Here is a 24,209-nt window from a genome sequence, read left to right as displayed (position 1 = left end):
GACGTTACCCCCCCACTCTCTCTCTCTCTCTCTCTCGCTATCTCTCTCTCTCCAGCTTTGAAATTATAATTTTTAACATCTCTGGAAATGTTAAAATATCAATAATCATGAAATATCCTTTAAGATGAAACTATAATTAACATAATGTTATATTTTAAAAATAAAAAAAAAACCCAAAAAACAAAAGTTACCCACCAGTTTACATAGTTATAGTGGAAATGGTTAAAATTAAAGACATTGTTTAGAAAAGCGCATTGGCAACCATTTGGAAAATACATATTGTACAAATTGGCTGAATACGGACTGATATCTAGTCATAGTTTCCTTTTTCTTTGCGAGACAAACATGTGTACATTAGCCCCATCACTACCCTTAAAGATTACTTGGCTAATCCCATTGAATCGTGTTATTTTTAGTAGAATCTTCTCTTTAGCACTGATCATGCACAGTTATCTGTATCAGTTATTATAAATCAAACAATATCATATCTAGCAATTAAGTTTTCCCAAGCTGCCCCATATCTGTAAAAAGTCAATGTCTTGTACAGGTGTTTGAAATTGCACACAAGACAACCTATTGTAGCTATACAATGGCGAATGCTCAATTATTAGATAATTTTATTGAAAGTGGATAATATCGAAACATTCTTCAGCTATTTAACCCCTTTAATAATAAAACTATCCGTTCTAATATACCTGTTAAATCTTATTTAAAAAATTGCATTGCATATCTTCGCTATCTGTGTATATATTTTTGCTCAAATTGACAAACACGACAAAGAGTACAAGAAATGTGATAAAAAAAACCATTAAAGAACAGGGAAACTGTGATAAAAAAGTTTATATTTTATACCACACAAAACTGTCAAAAACACAGAACGACAAAGACAAAAATAAATATCAGTAACAAAATCATCCAAAACAATATCTAAACAACCAGAGTGAACCGAATGCCAAGATCTAGCTGTGCTTAGGAACATGTAATATTTTCAGATTTAAATTTGCTTATGAAGCTACTATATAATACAGAAAAAACGCACCTGTTCCTGATATTGCCGAACTGTTATGACTGGATAAATTGGATTTTTCGTTGTACATTTACTATGTTAGCCAAAACATTTTATTGAAAGGCCCAAAACATTTTTTTTTCATTTCCGCCAAAATAAACTGAGTTATTTTAGTTAGTAATGCCCCATTCCATTACATTTCAATTGGGTGGAGGTTTTTTTTAACTGAAACTCTCAACTATTGAAAAGAAAAATGACACTTTGTTAACCTATAACATTAATCAAATCGATATAAATCAATTATAAATGGAATCGAATGAGTCTCGTCATCCCGTATTCATTATCCCAGTTGGAGCAGGACAGTAGGATTTTAAACCCCATTTCATTTCATTTCATTGAAAGTCTTGTCCACACTTTGTTTGGATAATTTTAAGACTAATATATAATGGTAATATTTATTTATATAACTACGTTTGTAATCCATGTTCGGGAATTTTGCAAAGTGGAGTTTGAGTGGAACCCTTTATCGTGCCATCCGAACAACTAGTCGCCCCTGACAAGTGAGAATAGCTTTAAAGTGTTTGAACCCGGTACACGTTCGTCATGAGTCCAGTGTACTAACCAGCAAAATTACAGGTGTCTTTAATTGTTTTACTAAAATTAGATTCAGCTCTATCTAAAATCTCAAATACATCTTATAAGCATTCTACCTACAGTAAATGTTCAACTTAGGGATTATGGGGTTAATTGCCGATATTTTGAAGTTATAGTCCTTTTCTCTTGATTTATCAGGTACAGCATGTTCGAAGGGTGGCATGACGATGAGCACCACCACCGCACCTCCGACAACCCCGACAAAACCTGATGTACGTCTACCACGTCACCTAGAACCAGTCTTCTATGAAGTAGAACTCCAGCCACACATGTATAACGACCAACCTAAAACATTCACATTTGATGGTAGTGTTAGAATACAGATCCGATGTGTAGAAGCTAGTAATAATGTGACCTTGCAGATAAATAAACTAAATATAACGAGAGACACTTTGCTTTTTGGCCGAGAAGGCACAGTCTCCGCACCAGCCATAAAATCCTGGAAAGAAGACACTACACGTCAATTTCTAATAATCTATCTTGACGGAGATCTTACAGTCGGTGCTACATATTACGTCGAAATGAAGTTTGTTGGACCACTAAAAGACGATTTGGCAGGTCTTTATTTAAGTAAATACGATTATAATAACGAAACAAGGTAATTCACGTGTCTTTCGTGTTTTTGACATATATATCCATGTTAATTTACCCAAAATATGACAGCGAAATTGTATATTTTCACTGTCCTAGGAGGCTGTCAGTGTTAGCGAGTAATGGTCGATGTTCATATCCATATTGGTCAACAGGTACAAAGCCGGTCTATTTGAAACAGCCACCAGGTCTATTTGAAACAGCCACCCCATATTGTCTTAATATTTCAAGAATTTTTAAAGAGACACAGATTCAGTGTCAATATATAGTTAGCGTCTCCATTTACATCCCTCATTCTAACCCCATTATCTTAAACTAAAGTACCCGCAGAGTACCGAATTGAACACTTGTAAAAATATCCCCGCTTCCTTCTTATGTGATTCTTAGCCTGTGCGTGTGGGTATTGGGTGTAAATTGCGACCTCAACTTTACATATATGTTTTAAGCTTTTTTTTGAAGAAATGAAATTTAAATATGTATTTAATCAAGTTAATGCTTTTTGGGAAGGAAAGTAATATTAGAATAGTTGTAAAATCATATTTTACGCCTACACAATATTAAAGTTGGGTATTTAAAAGTATCCACTCTCTATTCCACATTTTCTTGGTATCTTTCACAAAGCATGTTTCATATACCTTGGCATGTCGTCATTCTTCGTTATCGTACTTGCTACAGGATATATGGTCTAGAAATTATACCAGGGTCCATCGGAGAACAATACATGTGACAAGCTTGAATGAACTACAAAAAACGAGTAAAACAAACACATGTTTCATATCCAAAAACGGTTGATGCACAACTTACTAGACAAAGCAAACCAGAAAGATTCTGGACTGAATAAGCCCAAATATATATGCCACTAATTGTTTTGAATGCAAGGCAACTCTTTAAAATAACTAGGCTATGTCAATGCTTGAACACATTTGATAAATAGAAAGATGTCCAATTAATAGCAACCTTTGTGACACACCTTATGAACATTCTGAAATAACTGGCAAAATTCAATTTTCCGTAAAATAAGTGAAAAAATAATTTTAAAAATCTTTACAATTGATTTTAACTACTTTCAGATATGTTGCTACTACACAGTTGCAGCCAACAGATGCCAGGAGAGTGTTTCCTTGTTTTGATGAACCTGCCATCAAGGCCAAGTTTAATATAACATTAGTGAGGAAGAGCAATAAGAAGACTATATCTAATATGCCAATTGCTCAAAGTATCCCCAGGTAGTTATATGTATATTGCTATCGTTATTTATATGTATTATAAAGACATCATGAATAATTAATGATCCATTGATCCACAATTTAGCCAATGTACGCAAAGGGCAAGGACGCTGTCGTCATTTGCCCACAAATCAAGCGTTCTACGCTACCAGTCGCCCATAGTAGTCTCGATTACATGTTTATAAAAACACGTTTACAAAATGACTCAAAGATATTCAAATGCTGCTGATTACAACTGATGCTCAATCAATAATAATTTCTAATTGTAGAACAGATGATTGGGTAGCCGATGTGTATTACACCACGCCCAAGATGTCTACCTATCTGCTAGCTTTTATCGTCTGTGATTTTGATGTTATAAACCAGACAACCAAGAATAACATCGAGGTATAAAACGTGAACAGAATTTAAATATTCAACTTTAATATAAGTTGTTTTCTAAGCGTTCAAAATGAACAAACATATAGTAATTTCATCCCATTTTATCACCACGTTTTATTTAAAATCATAAAGCTGTGTATATACTATTATGTTCTTACGTCTTATCGTTTCTAAATCCAATATCCCATGAAGACATAAGACATTAGCACAACTATTATCATTGCAGCTTGTCATTCTGAATGTCGGTAGTTATTTTAAGTCATAAAACGTTGTAATAATTGCCAAAAGTGTTAAATCAAGCCAATTTTTAATCATGCTTTACTGCCCGCAATAATGTACATTATACTAATGCATCTGTGCTATGACAACCATTTTACTCTATAGTGTCTTCCTAATTTGTTTCAGTATGGTGCCTGGGCCACACCTGGTAAAACGGACCAAGCAACTTATGCCTTGGACACCGGAGTTAAAATATTAACATACTTCGAAGAATATTTCAATATCTCTTTTCCCCTTCCCAAGCAAGGTATGTATTATTTAATAACATGCGCCATGATTACAGCTCATTCATAACATGCGTCATGATTACAACTGATTACAACAAATAATGCTCAATGGTTACGACTAATAACATGCGTCAAGATTACAACTAAATGTAATAACATGCGCAACTTATAGAACAACTAATAAAATGAGCCATGATTACAACTAATGAACCGAGTCATGGTTATAATTAATATCGATTTTAGTCGTCAATCTCCACAATTTGCTTAAATTGCATAGAAATTCTATTTGGGAAGATCTAATGAATAAGGCCATTTGTATTCCATAAAAGAACATTTATCAAAAACGCTTAAGTAGGTGTAGGTAATATTTAGATATATATTGCTAAGCTACAATTTTTATTTCACCAACCAGATATTCAATAAAATATCTAATTTGGGGAGTTGAAAAAGTTTATTAAAATGCAAAATTATCTCCTTTGTATGTAAAATATAGATATGGTGGCTATGCCAGATTTTTCTGCTGGTGCTATGGAGAATTGGGGATTAATTATATATCGGGAAACGGCCATGTTATATAAACCCGGTGTGTCATCAGAAGGTAACAAACAGAGGGTTGCTGTTGTTGTTTCACACGAACTTGCTCATCAGGTAAAATTATTCTTACAGCTAAAACGAAGTCTCGATTATCCATTTTAACGTTAAATTATTAAATGACACACTTAATACCTCGCCAGCCGATGTCCCAAAGAGTTGATTATGGGCTTGTTATGTTAATAAATGTCTAAATAATAATTTACATAACACTGAAGTCATAAATTAGACTTACAAAAGGCGTAATATACCTTTAAACAGGTCATCTAAATATAATCACCGTATTTGACGACTTAGAGCCTGGTCTCGGAGCCACGGTGGCTAAATGAATAAGACGCTGGCTCACTGCATGGCTCGCTGGCCTGGAGATCGCGGGTTCGATCCCAGTGTTGACCGAGAAAGTTCATCAAGATTTTCCAGCGTTGTTTCCCCTTGTGAGTGGTACAGGACGGAGGGCCTGACAAGTTTATTCGGATGGGATGAAAGACCGAGGTCCTGTATACACATTGGTGTGCACTTTAAAGATCCCTTAGCAGTTGGAATTAGATAGGCTGTATAACACAATGTATGGCGTATGCCTGTTTTCATTAGCCCAGTCGGAGTAGAACAGTAGGACGTTAAACGCTATTTCATTTCATTTTAAAGACTGACCAGTTTGAAATTCTGTATGTATATATAATAAACCGAGTTGTTTATTTAACAAACTCAGCGTCTTTGTATAAATTAAAACTGAATAAATAATACGTTAGATGAAAGTTGGAAATAAACAGAAAGTTGTTTCAACTTTAAATAGCTAGAATTTTATAGTCTACAAGGATTTATTCGCTATAAATCAATTTATTTTGAACCAATATTCTTTTGGTTGGGGAACGTTTGATTGAACATGATTATGTTTTGTCTGTTTTTATCTGTGATGTTTTGTCTTTCAGTGGTTTGGTAATTTAGTCACACCGTCATGGTGGGATGACTTGTGGCTAAATGAAGGATTTGCTAGTTTTGTAGAATATATGGGGGTTGACTTTTGTCACCCGGACTGGAAGATGGTAGGTTTATATCAGAAATTATTAATATTTTGATGTGGCAATGTTTTAATGATTCAAAACTCTTACCTCTTGATTCAGATGATTAATCGTATGGTTTACTTTAAGCTATGCTCAAATACATGAGATTTCTGACACTTAGTTTCGAAGTAAGAGGAGGTTAAAATTGCGTTTTTCATCTATTCTTCTTTCCAATCGGATGTCATTGCAGACTCAATGGCGTAGCTAGGTTTTGTGCCCCTCCCCCCAAATACACACACGCAAGGGTAATTAACAAAACAATAAAAATCAAACATACTTAACCTGTTAAAAAAAACAACAAATAAACAACCCCCTCGCCTTGTTCTAATTACGCTACTGTGCAGAATAATACTAATATAATAAACATTGCATATCCTTTGCTTTCTAAGAAAGGCCCCCGTGTACAGCATCAAAATCCAGACAAAAGTGAAATTGCCTGTTACATGTTATCATTAACAGAACTCTTTTTGGGGTGTTTTATTTTCAGTTTGAACAGTTTGTTGTTGAAGATTTGCAGGACGTCTTTGATTTTGACGGTTTAACTACGTCACATCCGGTTTATGTACCCGTCGGTCATCCCGATGAAATCAATGAAATATTTGATAGAGTGTCATATGCTAAGGTATCATTAGTATTTATGCATACATGCAATTTTGGTTTTCACGATGTCCCCAGATATAAACAATCATTAATTGTCTAGATACGGTAAATTTACTTAAATATTAGATTCAGTAATCACTACTGTTTGTTATATTTTCTAATATCGTTTAATTTAACGAATCTCTGTTGGTTTAGTTAATATTTGAATTCTAATCATTTAACAACAGATACATATCTTTTTTTGCAGGGAGCTTCTATTATACGGATGATGAGATTTTTTCTCGGGGAGGATACATTCCGTTTAGGATTAACGGTAAGTATTGAAATAAAATACGGCCCTGATTGACAATACCATTTTAATTTTCGTGGAAACTATAAGCGTTGGTTTAACTAACTTTGATGCGTTGATTCGTTTGGCAATTTGGATCTCGAGCGAGAGGAGTTTAGATGTTATATCTATTGAGGCCATGTTGATACATAACCAATTTATTGTTGAACAACCGACTTCTGTAATGAAAATCTGATGGAGTAGAGCCTGTCCTCAAAATTTAAATAAAATATCGGATTTGAATGAAAATTACCAATTCGTTCCGTTTTATATAATTTAATGTGTACACACTTTTCCACTCAGTCCTGGCAGACGCACCAGCCAATTCGTCATCCACAATAAGTTGGCCATAACAGAATTCCGTTAACTAGATTGCAGGTTCCCAAAAAACTTGGTTAAACTATGCAGGTTTCCAGAAAGCTTGGTTAAACTATGTGTAGTAGTGCATGCTTGGATAAAATTTGATAAATGACCACGAATGGGCATCAAGGCTTTCATACGCGACAGAAAAGATCAGTCGGAAAACGACGAAGGTTGTATCAACTTAAAGGAGCTAAATCGTTAATATTTTGACCTAGAAATTAACACAAATGGGTCGCAACGCATATAATAATGTAATATGAATGTATATAAACTGATTTACATTCAATCGTTTTCGTTGTACTCAAATTTCATATCAGTTATGTTCGGCGAAATACGCCAGAAGTCTGGTTATTCCAGTCTACATCGAGAGTATTTATGCGCATGCTCTTTCGATAAGAATATGATGTCACCGTTTGACATGACCTGTGGAATGTGTCTAGCCTCGTTCTTCGAAGTCGCTTGTTACCAATGGCTCTGGAACGCATTATGGTACACGATTCGTGTACCAATGGTAAAATGTTTATTTTGTCTTAAATATTGGATATCAGAAGCCCATCGTTTCCCGGTAAGATCACAACATCAATGTTGATTTAAATTGACAAATAATTGGTGTTTTCAATGTCGAAGACTTTGGATGTTATTGAGTTAGAGACTTAGCTACTTTAAGGGTGCGGTGCAAGTTTCAGAAATCAAAGCCAAACAAGATGTTTATCTAATTTTAATAAGGCGGGTTTAATTGTATTATTCCATTTGTAATAGGACAAATTCAATACATGAAGAAAGCCTGACCCCACCCCCTACCAAAAAAAAGAGATGAAATTAAGAAAGTTCAACTGCTTGAACGTAATTCTACTACGAGCCCACCGGCTTCAAAATATAGTACATTTGACATAGGCCCACGGTTGTAAAATAGTTTCTATAATTTTTATTTCAGAAATATTTAAAGCGAAAGGAATATGGCGCAGCTTTCCATGATGATCTATGGCAAGCTCTGACAGACGTAAATATATAGATTTCTGATTTTTACAATGTATATTACTCTTAATTATCACAGGAGCTTGTAACTTAGAAAATCTTTTCCAAAAATAATATTAAGTTGAGGCTATGTATTATGCCTAGGGTTCGCTTTCCATGTACGCATTTAAAGTGAGGTTGTTAACGTTAAGTCGCCGCCTTTTGTTTTAATAACACCATGTTCAAAACATCTGCCATGTGCAAGCTGATTTTTTAGAAACAAGAGCGGTTAATTATCGTAGTGGAAGAGAACCCACGTTTGTACGCCAGAACGCAAACACACAAATGTCCCATTTGCAAGCTGAATTTTTAGAAACAAAAGCGGTTGATTAACTAAGTGGAAGAAAAATGCCAGCGAAAAAGTCCCTATATGGAAACGGCCCCATTATATCAAATCTTTCGCCGGCGGAAAGGCGTTCATTGAAGGCGGGCCTAAAGTTTCTTATTGTTCATAATAATGAAACCGCTTCTCTATCAGTTGAAATTGTTATGGTATATCTAATTTGTTATCGTATTTTTAATAAATCCCGTTGAGGGACCAACCATTGTGCTGTTTTGACAACTACGATGGGTTATATATATTGTAATTTCAGCAAGCTCAATCAGAAGGTAAAAGTATAGATGTTAAGAGTATAATGGATACGTGGACGTTACAGATGAACTATCCTACTGTTACCATAACACGAGAAGGTGACAACCTAAGTCTTACTCAGCAACGTTACCTTCGAGATCCATCTGCTGTAGATCCTATGAAATACACGTCAGAATTTGGGTAAGATTTAGATAGTATTTGTAAGGGAATAAAGAGCGCAAACAAAATGGCTTTTGAATATTGCTAATTTGTTCTTAAATAATATAGTCCATTATTTAAACAATGGAAATTTCACGTCTTTCGTCAGGCTGTGGGTGCCATTTGGTCACTTATATTCATGATCTTAATCTAAGGACACTTGTACAAATGAAATGAAATGAAATGGGGTTTAACGTCCTACGCTTCTGCACCTAACATGGGCTACACTTGTACAAAATTATCGTGCTAAATTAAATCAATCATATTATACTGTATTGTTTTGAATCACAGCAAGAGTGAAGACTTTAAAATTCAACGCATAATGAACATGACATGTTAGCAGATCTAGCTAATTGCCCACCCCTCATTCCAACCATTCGTTAATTACTATGCATGATCGTTTTTTTTTAGATTTTGGTGGTTTCGTCCAAGAGGTTTAAACAAGTAACCAATGTGTTTTACCTCATAATGCCACAGTAGATATTGACTTTATGAATACGTCTGTGCTTTGTTAACTTTGTCTTCTCTGCTTTATTTTCAGTTATAAATGGGAAATTCCTTTTACTTACACAACAAGCGTCGATAGGCACTTTAATAAATCAGATGCTGACGTAAAATGGATAAGGAAAACGAAATCTGTCAGTAAGTATTTTTACACAGACAATTAACGGGTTTGAGAATTGATCTTTGCCGTGAATGGCCGCGTTAGTGTACTGTTTTATTATGCGATTATAATCCATTTCATACACACAGAGACTAAATAAAATATGTTTTATTTCATTACATATGAAAATGAAAGCAGATAAAAGTTTTCTCGTATGGCTTTGTGTTTGTTCTCAAGCGGAAAGAAAATGGTCCATATGACACGAAAAGCGCATTTTGTTATGAGATTTCTTCCGAGGCAATAAAAGACAACGAATGCCATATAACATTATTTTCCGGAGTACGTAAAAAGATTTGTTCGACTCCTCAGGAACAAATAAGGGCGAGTTGCCAGATTAATGATTGAAATTACATTCGACAAACGTGTATTACATGTATAGCACTCAATCTATTTTGTATTTTTATACACCCACTTTTTCATGCGTCCGTGTATCCGTTGGTCCGTCGGTCCTTCCATCAGTGTGTCCGTTCACATTGTTTTTGTGGACCCTCAACATGTCAGCAGTTTTATTCGATTTAGGGGAAACTTGAAATATAGGTTTATATCCTAAAGATCTCGATTCCTGTCGATACGGGATGTGTCGGACTGTAACGTCGTGGATTATGGTCCATGATTGTACGAAAAATCGCGTTTTAGCTGGTGGACCCTTCATGGATTATAACTCCTGATTCTGCGAGAAAAGATCTTGAATGTGTTAGATATTGGTGCACAGCAAAATGCAACTTCTTATTTAATACAGCCTGGGTTGTCAATCCTGTGTTATGACAGACTAAATTATAATATAAATCTTGAATCATTTTTTTTTTAATTCAAATTCTATGTGAAGCATTGAGACAATGAAAGGATGAGCCCTATTTGTTTTCACTGTTGGGATCTTGCATGGCAACCGCTTGTTTTGAATATATTTTGATTATCAATTTCGTTTACAGTGACTATGATGGGTGAAGGACTACCACTAACAACAGATGCTGATGGTTGGATTATTGGTAATGTCCAGCAGTATGGTTTTTATAGAGTTAATTATGAAAATTCTAACTGGTTAGCACTAATTAATCAGCTAAACACAGACCATAAGGTATATAGTCATAGTTATCAGGATTTCCCACTGCGTTGTTTGGGTTATTATAAATAATCTTACATTTTTTTTTTTTACAAAGCCATAAAGTGTTTCAAATAATTATCATCTGTAATCACCTATGGATTTTGATGAATGGCTCAAAAACGCACTTGGTATATGCCAGGGTCAGGAATTAATCTGGATTTCGAAAGCGTTCTTTCTTATCCAAACATTTACAGCAGGTTTCTAAACAAAGACGACAGGAGCAATAACTTCTCATAAAATCGACAATTTTAGACTGGCCATACAATTCTAACAAACGTTTTAGAACGAAGATTTCCAGAACTTTGAACTCTAAAGCGTTTTACAAGATCAATAACTCCACATAAAATTTGAAACTTGATTCCGAGTTGACTTGCCAGGCAAGTTTAAAATAAAATATATAAAAACTCTGACCGGTATAACACATGCGTTTACAAGGTTATGTGCGGAAATCCTCGGGGCTATGATCAGACATAAAACAAATTAAGGAAATAACAATCTTTAATCAAGAATATAAAATATCTCAATACGCAGATGATACTACTAAGATACTAATTCGAGCGGCGCTCGAGATAATACAATCGAACACGCGCCTCAGCCGATGCTTTAAGCTGTATAATTTTGTGCATTATTTAATGATAAACTTGCAGAACACAGATAGTAATTTGTTCGTTTTTACAGACCATCCAAAGCTGCATTGACGGAGCGGATACCCATCCAACCCACCCCACGCTCCATCCCATGCTCAACACCACCACTAAATATTTCTCATTATATCTACTCCCTCCATGTTAAGGAGTAAGTAATCGGGATGTGGGAGGGGTTGTCGCGTTTCAAGCTTTAGCTAGCCAGCTACGTCAAGATTGTAGTTCAGGGTTCGGTCCCTGCAGGGTGTGAGCGGATTTGACTTGGCATAGGAATCAAAATGCCAGATACAATTAGGACCTCGAGCAAGATATCTTTGGCAGATTAGTCGCCCTCGTCAACGAATACTTACACCAGGTTGATCCAAAACTGACATCCTCTCTGCTAATGGAAAATCCATTACCAAAGCGTTAAAATTAACATGGTTTAAAATGCTAATCCATAAGGAAGAGTCAATTCCCAGGTTTACATTCCTTGACTGCGGCTTGAAGAAAAGTACCATACAATATATTTGCAGTTGGATGAGAATGGCCCCGTTTTGGAAGGACGTCCTGAAAACCTGGGCAGACTATGTTTTCAGAAGTTAACAAAATCTATAATGGAAAATGTACACAAATTGCTTTGCAGCCCTTATGGTTTAATGTTGATTGATATAAAATTATATTTTAAAAGATTGGTATAATGATGGGGTTAGAAATATATGTGTTATTTTAGAGGAAAACGGAAAGTTTAAAATATTTGAGAAACCCAAATTGTTATATAAATTGAAAGTGACATCCTTCCAATATGAAGCACTCCAACTAGCAATTCCAAAAGAGCGGAAATTAAACCTATTATCCCAACGTTTTCTCCTCTACCCCAACCAATCAAACCTAAACCACTAGAATTTGTCTTCAGTAAACAAAAGGGTTGCAAACATGTATATACTCTATTAACAGAAAATAATAGAGGAGAATTGAGCAATGAAATATTGTGGGAAGCCAAACTATGCAAAACCATTAAACATACATTATGCAAGGTCTTTCATTAGGCCAGAAATGTTATCTAAATTATTAATTAGACATTAATTAACTTATCCAGATCATAATCAACCCTTGATGTAATCGCTAGCCTGCGATATTTACTGGATTCGAATACATTGTGTGATGGATGATTTACTATGAATATACATTACTCTTTTAATATTAGAATATTGCTATTGATTGCACCGTTATTGATGGACCCATGTCTATGAATGTACTTTGGCTGTGCATATATATATATGTACATTATTATGCTTGTAAATGATCGCAGTTGAATTTTAAAAAAAAGAATAAAAAAGGGTTAAGGTGACAAGAGCAGTAACTCCACATTAAATTCGAGGCTATATTTGAACCAGATAATCTCAGCACATTTAAAATAAATTATAAAAACACTGACTAGATGGGCAAACTAAACGAGGGGCATGGTGACGACAAGTATGCTCCCACATAAAAATGTGAGCGTATAATGCTGCATTACTATAATAGACAATAAATTGCTCTAATTTATAAGCATTCGTTGTAATTTCAAACTAAATATTGCAGGTAATTACGGCGATAAACAGAGCACAGATTATAAATGACGCTTGGAACTTGGTCACGTAAGTATTATTATGCGTTACGGGTAGTTTTGTAGTATTAGTGGTAATGAATTTCTATTCTTTCCGATTGACATTTTTAAATTATACGACACTACAGTCTGTTTCTAGTTAATAATTACACAAGCGTTACCCATCTTCTTGTTCTTGTTATTCTTCTTCATCTTCTTAGTGGCAACGTTCTTTGAAAAAGCCTAATACAATCGACATGAAACTTGACTCTCCTCCAAGATGGATGCGATGACGTTTTGCTCGGTTCCTGGTCCATATGTACTATATAACAAAAAGGGTGGAATTGTTTTAATGTTTTAATCCACCGACTAGCAGCAGGTATTCGCTGTGATTATACATGACCTTATAGACTACTACCCAGGGTTTATTTAAGAGATTATGATGTATTGTAACATATTCCATAAATCAGTTTTGCAATTTTCAGCTCTGGAGATCTTGAAATGACGATTGCGCTAAAAACTTTAGAATATCTAAATAAAGAAGAAGACTATGTGCCCAGAGAAGCAGCAAGAATACAGATTGCTTTTGTTGAAAGAATGTTATCTAAATCGCCAGTATATGGAGCATGGAAGGTATGATAAGATATATATAAACATAAACTAAACAAAGGATTAGGTACTGGTAGTCCAATCCACTTTACAGAAATGCTTACGATTACCGCCGTAGATAAATCAAGGGCAAACGCTCTTACGTAATAAGGATTATCACTGCGAACGTAAACCAAGGTTTTAAAAAAACACTCAACCTAAGCTGACGATCGGACACTATTGACTCATAATCAAAGTCGACTTTTGATGATCCTTGAATTAAAGAGACACTACCACTCCAACCAAGAATATGAATATAATTAATTCTGATTAATACCATATTCAAAATATTTTACTAATCGAAAATACAAGGACTGACCCACGAGCTATCGATAAATTAAAACATTCGTACCACTCGTAAATTTAAAACGTGTGCCTCTCAGGGATGTTGTAGTTTTAAGAATTAAGAAAGAAATTTGATTACATGTATTTCAGAAATTTATGTTAAGTAGAATACAAGAGCCATTTGATCTATGGACAATGAATAATACTGGAGCCTCACATCTGGATTCGTAAGTTATTTTTATTAATAATATCCATGAGTACATTTAGAAGTAGTCTCATAACATTCATAATGACACGGGGATCACGTGGCTAAGTGGGTAAGACGCTAGCTCGCTAGCCTGGAGGTCGGTTGTTCGATCCCTGCATTGGCCGAGAAAGTTCATCCAGATTTTCCGGCGTGGTTCTCCCTTGTCAGTGATGCAGGACGGAGGGACTGACAAGGAAAGCTGTCTAGTCGTTCGGATGGGACGAAAAACCGAGGTCCCGTGTACACATTGGCGTGCACGTAAAAGATCCCTTGGTAGTTGGAATTCGATATAAGAGTAGGCCGTAGTGCCGCTGTCCGGGCAAAATTTCCCTCATAGCACACTGTATGGCGTATGCCCGTCTTCATTAGCCCAGGTTAGGAGCAGAACAGTAGGACGTTAAACTCCATTTCATTTCATTTCATAATGACACAACCATGTGGATTTACTACGCCTTATTTCATTGCATACAACGTTTCAATACTCTTATATGTATTTTGATCAAGCAATGATCGATAATGAATCCAACCATACATATATAGCACAGTCATAATCTGAGTCATCACAATAAAATTGTCGATTTCAATTAATTGCATGTGTTGTTGATTTATTTTGTCAGATGACCCTCTGTTCTCTTTAAAAGAATTTACATGTAAACTAAAGCCAGATTTGAGATTTGATCGTTTTGTGTTCCACTGTAGACACAGGAAACCACCGAATTAAAACCCAAATCTTTGGAAATTTAATCGTATACTTGTCCCCAACACGCCAATCAAATTCGAAGCCCACATATACAAAATGACATGTATGTGTAACAGCCGTTCTAATAACAAAATAGTATCGGGAGTACGTGAACTTTGCCTCGTGCACGACACCCGACATTATAACTAATGTAAACTCCCACCATATCCATCACAAATTGATATCTAATTCGAAGCCCACATATACAAATGACATGTAGGTGTAACAGCCGTTCTAATAACAAAATAGTATCGGGAGTACGTGAACTTTGCCTCGTGCACGACACCCGACATTATAACTAATGTAAACTCCCACCATATCCATCACAAATTGATATCTAAACGTAAGTCAGTCAGTCAGCCAGTCAGTGGGGCTTAACGTTCGTTTCCACCAAGGGTGTTTCGTGGTTAGAGACGGAGGCCATTAAGAGACTTAAACGTTTCCATGTCCTTGGTTGTAGTCGGAAGTGTGCCTTTTAGGTAGCAGTGTCCAGGGTAGTATTAATGACCATATAGACTCCATATATAAAGGCGTCGCTAAGGGTATCGCTAATCAATCTCCTAAACAGAGTTGTCGTCCCTTTCAATTCACACTAATGCTGGATAGGAGACCATAGGAGAGATGGCGTGCTTGAACAATCTGGTCAGCTTTGCCACCATGGCTCCGATCTCGACAAGGCTGGATTCATATGGAAGATTAGACCTGCTGGCAGATTGGACTAATCTTTCCTCAGTCTAAACGTTGATCTAATAAACATTAAACATAGAGTTTTAATGTACTCTTGCTGGTGTAGCATGGTCTGCAAATATACACAATCAAGACATTTAAAAGAAAGAAAAAACATTCAGGTGTTGGACTTCTTAATTGGTAATATCTTTGTTGAATTTGGAGGGGAAATATATCAGTAAGTGGTAGGTATCCTGGGTACCAACTGTGCACCTTTACGTGCTGATTTGTTTCTGTATTCTTACGAAGCCGATTATATATAGGCACTCGTAAAAACAAAAAAACGATAAGTCAGACGTTTTAATTTCTCTTATCGATATATCGGTGATGTTCTATCACTGAATAATTCTAAATTTAGTGATTATGTAGAATTTATATATCCTGATGAGCTCGAAATTAAAAATACTACTGACAGTGAAAATTACGCTTCCTACTTGCATCTGTGTCTCGAGTTTGACAATTGCCATAAACTGAGTGTTAAATTGTACTATAAACGTGAAGGCTTTGACTTTCCGATTATCATCTGTCCATTTATTAGTAGTAACATTCCGATATCACCAGCTTACGGAGTGTATGTATCTCTGCTAGTTCGATACGCAAGAGCCTGTTCCGTTTATTCTTATTTTTTAAGTAGATCGAGACATTTGTCATCTACAGGGATACTTCCCCACTAAACTTACAGAAGCCTTTAAAAGGTTTTATGGCCGTCATATTGATTTGATTAGTAAATATAGCATATCTCTTTCGGCTATATATTTAATTGACGTGTATACTATCTTCCTGATTATGTCTACTAGTACTACATCTGTTAACACTGTTCATCATGTGCATTTTGCATACGGAAAGTCCATTGGCCAATTACGTTATTTTGCCAAGCTGTTTGGATGCAGCTATTGCGGGTGTGGCCTTGGGCAGAGTAAGCTTACTCTGCCGGAGACCTGTTACTACTGTTCGTCGTGTATTTTGTACACGGCGTACAATCCATTTCCTGATTACACCATTTTCCCATACCGTTTTTTTTAGGACTTCGAATTTTGGATTGTTCGTACTTGGTTTTATTTTATTTATCATTTAAATAGATCTATTGGAATTTAAGTTTATAATTGTGTTCCGATAGACTATGATGAGTGTCGTTTTAATGTTTCGTTAAATTTGGGTTTTGTTTTGTTTTATGTTTTTAGTTATGTGAGATCTTTGGTAGTATCAACAGCGTGCGATTATGATTTACCGGCTTGTATTAGTAATGCCACGTCATTATTTAAGCAATGGATGGAAAATCCCAGTAACAATCCGTAAGTTTTTAATGTAACATATCTTATATTTGACATTTACATATACGTGAAAGGATAAAGTCACTCGTGCAATTGTCGAATGAAATGAGTTACGAGTACATAACGGTCCATGAGCAACCCCAGGAGTTCCGGGCTTTGCCCAAAAAGTCCTCGGAATTTTTTGCTCTGGTTTTCCCCTACCACTTGTACAGGTCGGGCGGCATAGCAAGGAGAATTCGATAAAACCTGGGCGGAAATGACTCTGTTCTATCAAAATATCCGTTTATTAGTACGGTGGGTGCAGAAAACAGGACATTATACCCTATTTCAATCATATATTTACCAAACGGCTAAATAAAAATAGATTATATCCTAATATTTTGGTCTATGATTTATGTGCTTTAAGAGTACTTTTATTTTCAGTGCCTTGTGAAAGGGGAAATGTTACTGTAATGCAACCGTGTCTTAGTCTCTTATTACTGGGAGTCAAAATCAATGTTAGCTTTCGTAAAATGCAAAATTGTCCAATATATTCATATTGCTTTCGCACGGATTACCGGAAATTTAACTCAACACCATTTATGATTTAAGGGAATAATTGCAGATTTAATGCCCCAAAAGTTTAGAAAAGAATAAATCAGCTATGCATTACACAAGCGACATAACTTCATGGAATATTTTTCTCTCTGCTTACAGAATTAATCCAGGAATAAAGACCAAGGTCTATTGCACAGCCATTAAGTATGGTGGTGTTGCAGAATGGGATTTTGCCTTTGAACAATTTAAAACAGCGGACGTTGCTGCTGAGAAAGTAAGACTGTTACAGGGTATGGCATGCAGTCAAGAACTGTGGATATTGAGAAGGTGGGTACGAGTACGAGCATAGAAAAAAGCTTTCGGCATTCTGTGAAGAATATGTGTCCTCTTCCTGTGACACTACACCCGCCATTATACTTGTAGACAAAATGTAGTATGGCCAACGCTAGAGGATATCATTGGGCTCACCAGCAATTCAGTTAACGCAGTTGTTAAAAAATGCATTATGTAAGAGCGAAATCTGCATATTTCAGGTCTGATTTCCTTCTTCAAATGTTTATAAAGTATCATTTAGACGTGTATTCACACGAGGGGTCCATAATCAACTCTCTAGCTCATCGAATGGCAGAGATATTGGGCGAAATAGATCATATCTGCTATATTTTCGTTAAACTTATAGATGGAAATTCAAGACTTCGTTATTATCGTAGCATTGGCACTTGACAAAATTTCAAACATTCATAACTTCGCTCCGAATGAAATAATTTGACTGGGATTTTCAATATATTCATTTTTCGTTATCTATATTTGAACTATTATAGCAAGAGCTTTGACCAGAGTAAAGTAATTTGACTAAAACTTTCAATATATTTTTTTGACTAAAACTTTCAATATATTCTTTTTTCATTGTCTATTTTTAAAACTATTATAGCAAGAACTGTCAATTCTTTATCCAAATATTACATTTAGCTGTATTTAGTTTTTGATGTATTGTTCTGTCTTGGTACTAAAGAGGGTATTTGCAGACCATCTTTAATTACAGAATATGTAAAGTATGTGTTTAAATATTTTCCAGATATTTACTAAAAGCTATAAGAAAAGAAGATATAAGAAAACAGGATACATTGAGTGTGATTATATATGTATCAACTCATGCTTACGCGCGTTCTTTTACTTGGGACTTTGTTAGAGAACACTGGACTACCATAAAAGACGAGTATGTACTTTATTTATTTTATTTTTTTTAAAAGATTTAATAACATAATATAGATTAGTTATTTTCATGTAAATTTGAGAATTTTATTGTGAAATTCTTGGATTAGATATAATAATGAACCCTATCAGCCATTTTAGGTCTGTTGCCATTTCCAAATTTATACTTTTCAAAAATTTTTAAGATAAGAGCCATGGTGGCCCAGTGAGTATGACGCTGCCTGGCTGCTCATTAACCAGACGGTTCCGGATGAGTAAAAAAAACGTTGAAGTGCATGTAAAAGAACCCTTGACGGTTGGAATTCCTATGAAGCGCGAATGTCACCCATAGCATACTTCATTGGTGCAGAAAAGTTAATTTAATTTTGAACCATTCAAATAGTGTTAAACAGCTCAGACGACAAAGTTATAGTGAGTGTGTGTGTGTGGGGGGGGGGGGGGGTATTTCGTTGCCTGGCAACCTACCTTTATTTATTTTTTGTTTATGATGCAATTTTTTTTCTGGCAACCTACCTTTATTTATTTTTTGTTTATGATGCAATTTTTTTTTTTGACAGTTTCGCAGTGTCTTTGTTTGCCTTCTCCAATATGATAGGACGTGTAACCCAGGCCTTCAACACACAGTTTGAGTTACAACAGGTAATGGTCATGTAATAAATATATGATTTTAAAACAATGTTATTAAGTAGGCGAGACATGACTTAGTGAGTAATGCACTCGCTCGCTAACCGAGAGGTCTCGGGTTCCTCGGTTCTTTCCGTCGTGGTTCCCGGAGGTCTGGCAACGAAGAAAATCTAGATGTTTGGAGGTGACGGAAAACCGAGGCCCCGTGTACACATTGTCGTGCATTTAAAGGAGTTTTCTTGATAGGTGGGTTTCGAAATAAGAATAGTGCCGCTATCCGGGCAAAATTTCCATTATAAGACACTGCATAGCGTATGCAGTCCAACTTCATTAGCCAAGTCGGTGGAGAAAAGAAGGGCGTTAAGCCCCATTTCAATTCAATCCGTTAATACACACGTGTTGGGTATAATCTCAGAAAAAAAGTGATCAGACAAAATACACGGATACCAGACGAAATATAAATGTATATCAAATTAACAAGCAGAACACCCACATTGCATATGCCATAATTATAATAGCGTATTACAATGACATGATGGTTAAAATAAGTATATGAAATGTAATTCTCGCGCAATAGCAAAACCGACTTCGATTCGGGAGAAAGGGCTATTTTTGTATACTTTTACGGTGATCTCTAACATAATAATATTATAAACTTTTTTATTTGTTCTTGCAGCTCGAAGAATTTATAAAAAGTCAATCCGACTTCGGTTCTGGAGAAAGAGCTTTTACACAAGCCTTGGAAAAAGCCAAGACCAATATTAAATGGATAAATCAACATGAAAAAACCATAGAAACGTGGCTGGCTGGTTTAGGATATGAGTAATTCTGTTATCTTCATTTTTTGTATGTTACCTTATTGGTTTCTTTTTTGTTGAACAAATATTTTAATTGGGGTGTAACATAATACTTATAATAGTTATTAGATTTGTAAATATAAAAATAAATATGCTTTAAACCAAATTTATGTTAAGGGCGTAAGTTGGTTGTGGTTTTCATCATGCATTTAACCGTTTTCGAATTTTTAATTGAATTGTACGAAAACGTGCTATATCCGAAATTGCAGAACAAAATATAGAGTAGTTATACAAATAATTTTATAAGAATAGATTATTAATCTCTGCGTGTTTTTATACGCCCACATTTTCATGTGGACGTATCATGCCGTCGCCCCTGTCCGTCCGTCCGGACGCCCGTCCACAATTTGTGGACACTCTACAGATCACAATTTTTATTCGATTTTAACGAAACTTGAAATATAGGTCTATCCCCCAAAGATCTTGGTTCCTTTCGATATTGGCATGTATCTGATATGGCCCCTGATTGTACGAAAAATCACGTTTTTAGCTAGTGGACACTCTAGAGGTCACAATTTTCATCTTGAAATTCATGTTTATAACCCAAAGATCTTGGCCCCTTTCTATTTTTGCGTGTATCGGATTGTAACTTCCTGAATTATGGCCCTTGATTGGACGAAAAATCGCATTTTCAGATTGTGGTCCCTCTAGAGATCACAATTTTTATCGATTTAAAAACCGTTTATCACCGTTACATCCTAATGACGTTCGAGTTTGAATTTCGTAAAAAAAAAAAAAGAACTAAAACTGTCGGACAAAATGGCTGCCCCTCCTTGTGGACCATCTATAGGCCACAATTTTGATCCGATTTTGATGAAACGTTAAACTTATGTTCAAATCACAAAGACCTTGGTTCCTCTCGATAATCGCGCATATTCAAATGTAACTTTCAGGATTATGGCCCCTGATTGTTTGAAAAATCGCATTTTTAGCTCATGGACCCGCTAGAAATCACACTTTGTATTCAATTTTAAAAACAGTTACATATCAATGAAGGTTAAGTTCGAATTTGGTGAAAATCGAACCGAAACTGCCCGACAAAATGGCCGCTCCTTGTACGCAAATCGTGTACTAGTATGTAATACTAAGGTTGTGGACTCCACAATTTTTGTCCGATTTTGATGAAACTTAAGATATATCTGTATATCCCACAGATCTCAGTCCCTTTTGATATTCGTGCATTTCAGACCATAACTTCAGGGATTATGGCCCCTGATTGTACGAAAAACGAAAAATCGTGGGGTTTTTTTTTAGTTTGTTTTCTATCCATCTCTTGCAAAATCTGGGCGTATTTTGCCTGGCAGCCGCTGTTTTTTTTGTTTTTTTGTTTTAAAAAAATAATACATGTTGGCTACTTCTATATATTTGTCCAAAATAGGCCGCCTACTATAGTTTCAAGTTAAAAGAAAAATGTATGGTCAACACCCTACCCAAAACTAAACAGTGTACACCCAGATGCTTTATGTAATAGCTAAATCTTTATATAGCGGGGTTTATTTTGGCTTCAAAAGTTTTATAAACTATTATTTAGACACTTGTTCACATGACAAGCATATAAAATAAACTCTCTTAGCCATATGATGGCCGAGATTTAAATGGATTGAATCACGAACGCCGTTTAATAATTTAATTTCACAGATCTAGATTTGTCAAGTACCGTAACTACGATAATAACCAATCCTGTCAAAACTTCAAACACTGATAAATTGCGCTCAGAATAAAGTAATTTGAATGAAATCGTGCCCTATGCATCTTTACCGAAAATAAGGAAATATGATACACAATTTGTCTCTCTCGGCCATGAAGTCCCAGCAATAACTGTCAATATGTTTGTATTAGAAAAATGTCTCGGGTCATCATTTGAAGGATGTTTAATCTATTTGTAAACTAAAACATTGTGCAAGTTGAAACCCTAACAGGAATATATGTCCCCAAACTGTTCAATACCTTGCAGTATTTATCAAGATGTTATGTTGAATTGACAATTGATCAATCAAGCCAGCGTGACGTTTATTATCGGTTGATGGACTTCTGTTTTATCCGATTGAGTCCCATACGTCTTTTGTTGAGTATATTATGTTAAATCATAGAAATATATACCTATGGTTAAATGATAATATGAATATAAGTACACTTTAGCGTGGATTGCACAGTGATAACTTATTCTCCGAATAATATATATGACTACCAGCGGCTTTATTTTTTTTTATCATTATGATGATTCATATCATTTGTTGAATTAAAAACAGTTTTTTTAATGCACATCCGTTGATACCGACGTCCATACATTTACTACAGCTTTAAAACATTTGAGAGTTTTATCTTATAGCTTTTTTATTCATTGTTCATCGATTTTTATATCTTTAGGTTGTGTTGTTTGATTAATCATTTAATAAGAAGTATACCCTCCGACACATAGTCGTTTCATTGAATTGTTCTCTCGATTTGTAGAAGACGTCACTGCCGTATTAAAATTTAACATAAATAAACCTATCCAAGGCAACGCAAGGCTAGAACCAAAAACACTCTCATCATTGTCCTTTGAATTTAAAAAAAGCCGCGATTTTAAAGCCTCATATCGATTATTTTATTCTTGCTTTAGCGAATTGTCTGGCACTATTTTTCGTTCTTATTATTTTGCTTGATAAAATCTGAACTATAAACTACACGAAAGAGTATATTAGAGAGTTATTAACTATTAATTTGCAAGCGAACGTTAAGCTTCATTCTAGGCCAATACAAAATTAAACCGAAACGTATAAGATGTAATCTTAATAAATATATTTCATATAAATAGATGTCTAATTAAGGTATAATATTAGAGTATATATATTGTTTATTATAGATTTGTCTATGCTTTGTTTTATATTGTCTGATTTTAATAAATGATTTTTACTACGATTATTAAATGATTAATTTTGATATAACCGTGCAATATTTTCGCTATACGAACTCCTCACATGATCTAGTATTTCCAGGCATAAACGTATGCCCAGGGTAAACTAAATCTGGTATGTATGGTTCTTGGCGTCGCTTTTGAAACCATTGGCTAAATAGTACCGCTAAAAGCAGAGATTGTTATTGGTGGTTTTGCATGAACAAGGTCATATGTCCTATCTGGATGGTAGCTGACAATCAGGTGTCTAAAATAATCAATTTGCTTTAATGGGGTATCACAAAGATATTTACCTTGCTTTATCATGTTTGCCACATTCTGTGCATAATTAACGGATAGTATACAACATGAAAATGCCTTTTTTCAAATAAAAAACCTTCTGAACTCGCAAAAGGAATTCCACTGTGCAGGTAACTGAACCAGTGGCGTGCCCCGTCTGACAATAATGTGTGAGATAACTATATTTCTTAACCTCAGACTACTATATTCTTAACCTCAGACTAAGATTCTGTTCTTAGTCTACTGGAAAGAAGGTTTGGGTCGCATTGAAGAGACGCCTAAATTCTCCAATACACGGTTGGCGATAAAGCAGTTCAACCAGAAGAGCGATATATTATATGTGCATAGACCTGCCTTATGTGAAGTACGTAAGGGGTAAATTCCCATTTAGGTATATATACAAGTAAGTAACGGATCATTCGCATATTTTGTACCTTTTGAAATTGTAGGCCTATAATGGTGTCATAAATCAAGGTTCACACCACACTCACCCTTGTTTATTTTATTACATTTTTTCTCCGATTATAGGATTTTTTTTTCTCGGAGTTTCAACAATGAGATAATTAGAGATAAAAATAGACTAAGCAAGGCTCCATTGCCGCCATCTGCGTCAGTTACATATAGTTACTAATGAATATTCAGCCAAACAAAATCCCCGTAACTTGTTTATTTTAAAGGGAAATAAGGAAACTGGCAGTGAGATACTTGTTTTCGCATCTGATCTACCAGACAAGCATCAGAGACTTTCAGGGGAAACTCTTGACTTTGTTAGAAGGGGGGGGGGAGAGATAGCATCATTG

General features: G+C 35.2%; 1 protein-coding gene across 1 annotated transcript in view; it reads left to right on the top strand.

Moving 5' to 3' along the window:
* The window catches only part of LOC126815372 (aminopeptidase N), a 37,870-nt gene extending 14,735 nt beyond the window's left edge, over positions 1-23,135 (top strand). The window contains exons 2-21 of the mRNA XM_050540965.2: positions 1,799-2,258; positions 3,322-3,477; positions 3,747-3,864; positions 4,264-4,384; positions 4,858-5,012; positions 5,885-5,998; positions 6,504-6,638; positions 6,864-6,929; positions 8,242-8,307; positions 8,915-9,093; positions 9,653-9,753; positions 10,705-10,850; positions 13,085-13,140; positions 13,574-13,721; positions 14,172-14,248; positions 16,915-17,025; positions 17,701-17,868; positions 18,617-18,757; positions 19,311-19,392; positions 20,054-23,135. Of these exons, the coding sequence (XP_050396922.1) occupies positions 1,799-2,258; positions 3,322-3,477; positions 3,747-3,864; positions 4,264-4,384; positions 4,858-5,012; positions 5,885-5,998; positions 6,504-6,638; positions 6,864-6,929; positions 8,242-8,307; positions 8,915-9,093; positions 9,653-9,753; positions 10,705-10,850; positions 13,085-13,140; positions 13,574-13,721; positions 14,172-14,248; positions 16,915-17,025; positions 17,701-17,868; positions 18,617-18,757; positions 19,311-19,392; positions 20,054-20,203 (2,750 nt within the window). The 3' untranslated portion in view covers positions 20,204-23,135. The remainder of the gene's footprint in view (positions 1-1,798; positions 2,259-3,321; positions 3,478-3,746; positions 3,865-4,263; positions 4,385-4,857; positions 5,013-5,884; positions 5,999-6,503; positions 6,639-6,863; positions 6,930-8,241; positions 8,308-8,914; positions 9,094-9,652; positions 9,754-10,704; positions 10,851-13,084; positions 13,141-13,573; positions 13,722-14,171; positions 14,249-16,914; positions 17,026-17,700; positions 17,869-18,616; positions 18,758-19,310; positions 19,393-20,053) is intronic.
* Positions 23,136-24,209: the final 1,074 nt, after the last annotated feature.

Source organism: Patella vulgata, chromosome 3 (genome assembly GCF_932274485.2).
Source record: "Patella vulgata chromosome 3, xgPatVulg1.2, whole genome shotgun sequence".
In the NCBI taxonomy this organism is placed as follows: Eukaryota; Metazoa; Mollusca; class Gastropoda; family Patellidae; genus Patella; species Patella vulgata.
This window is presented reverse-complemented; position numbering and strand designations above follow the sequence as displayed.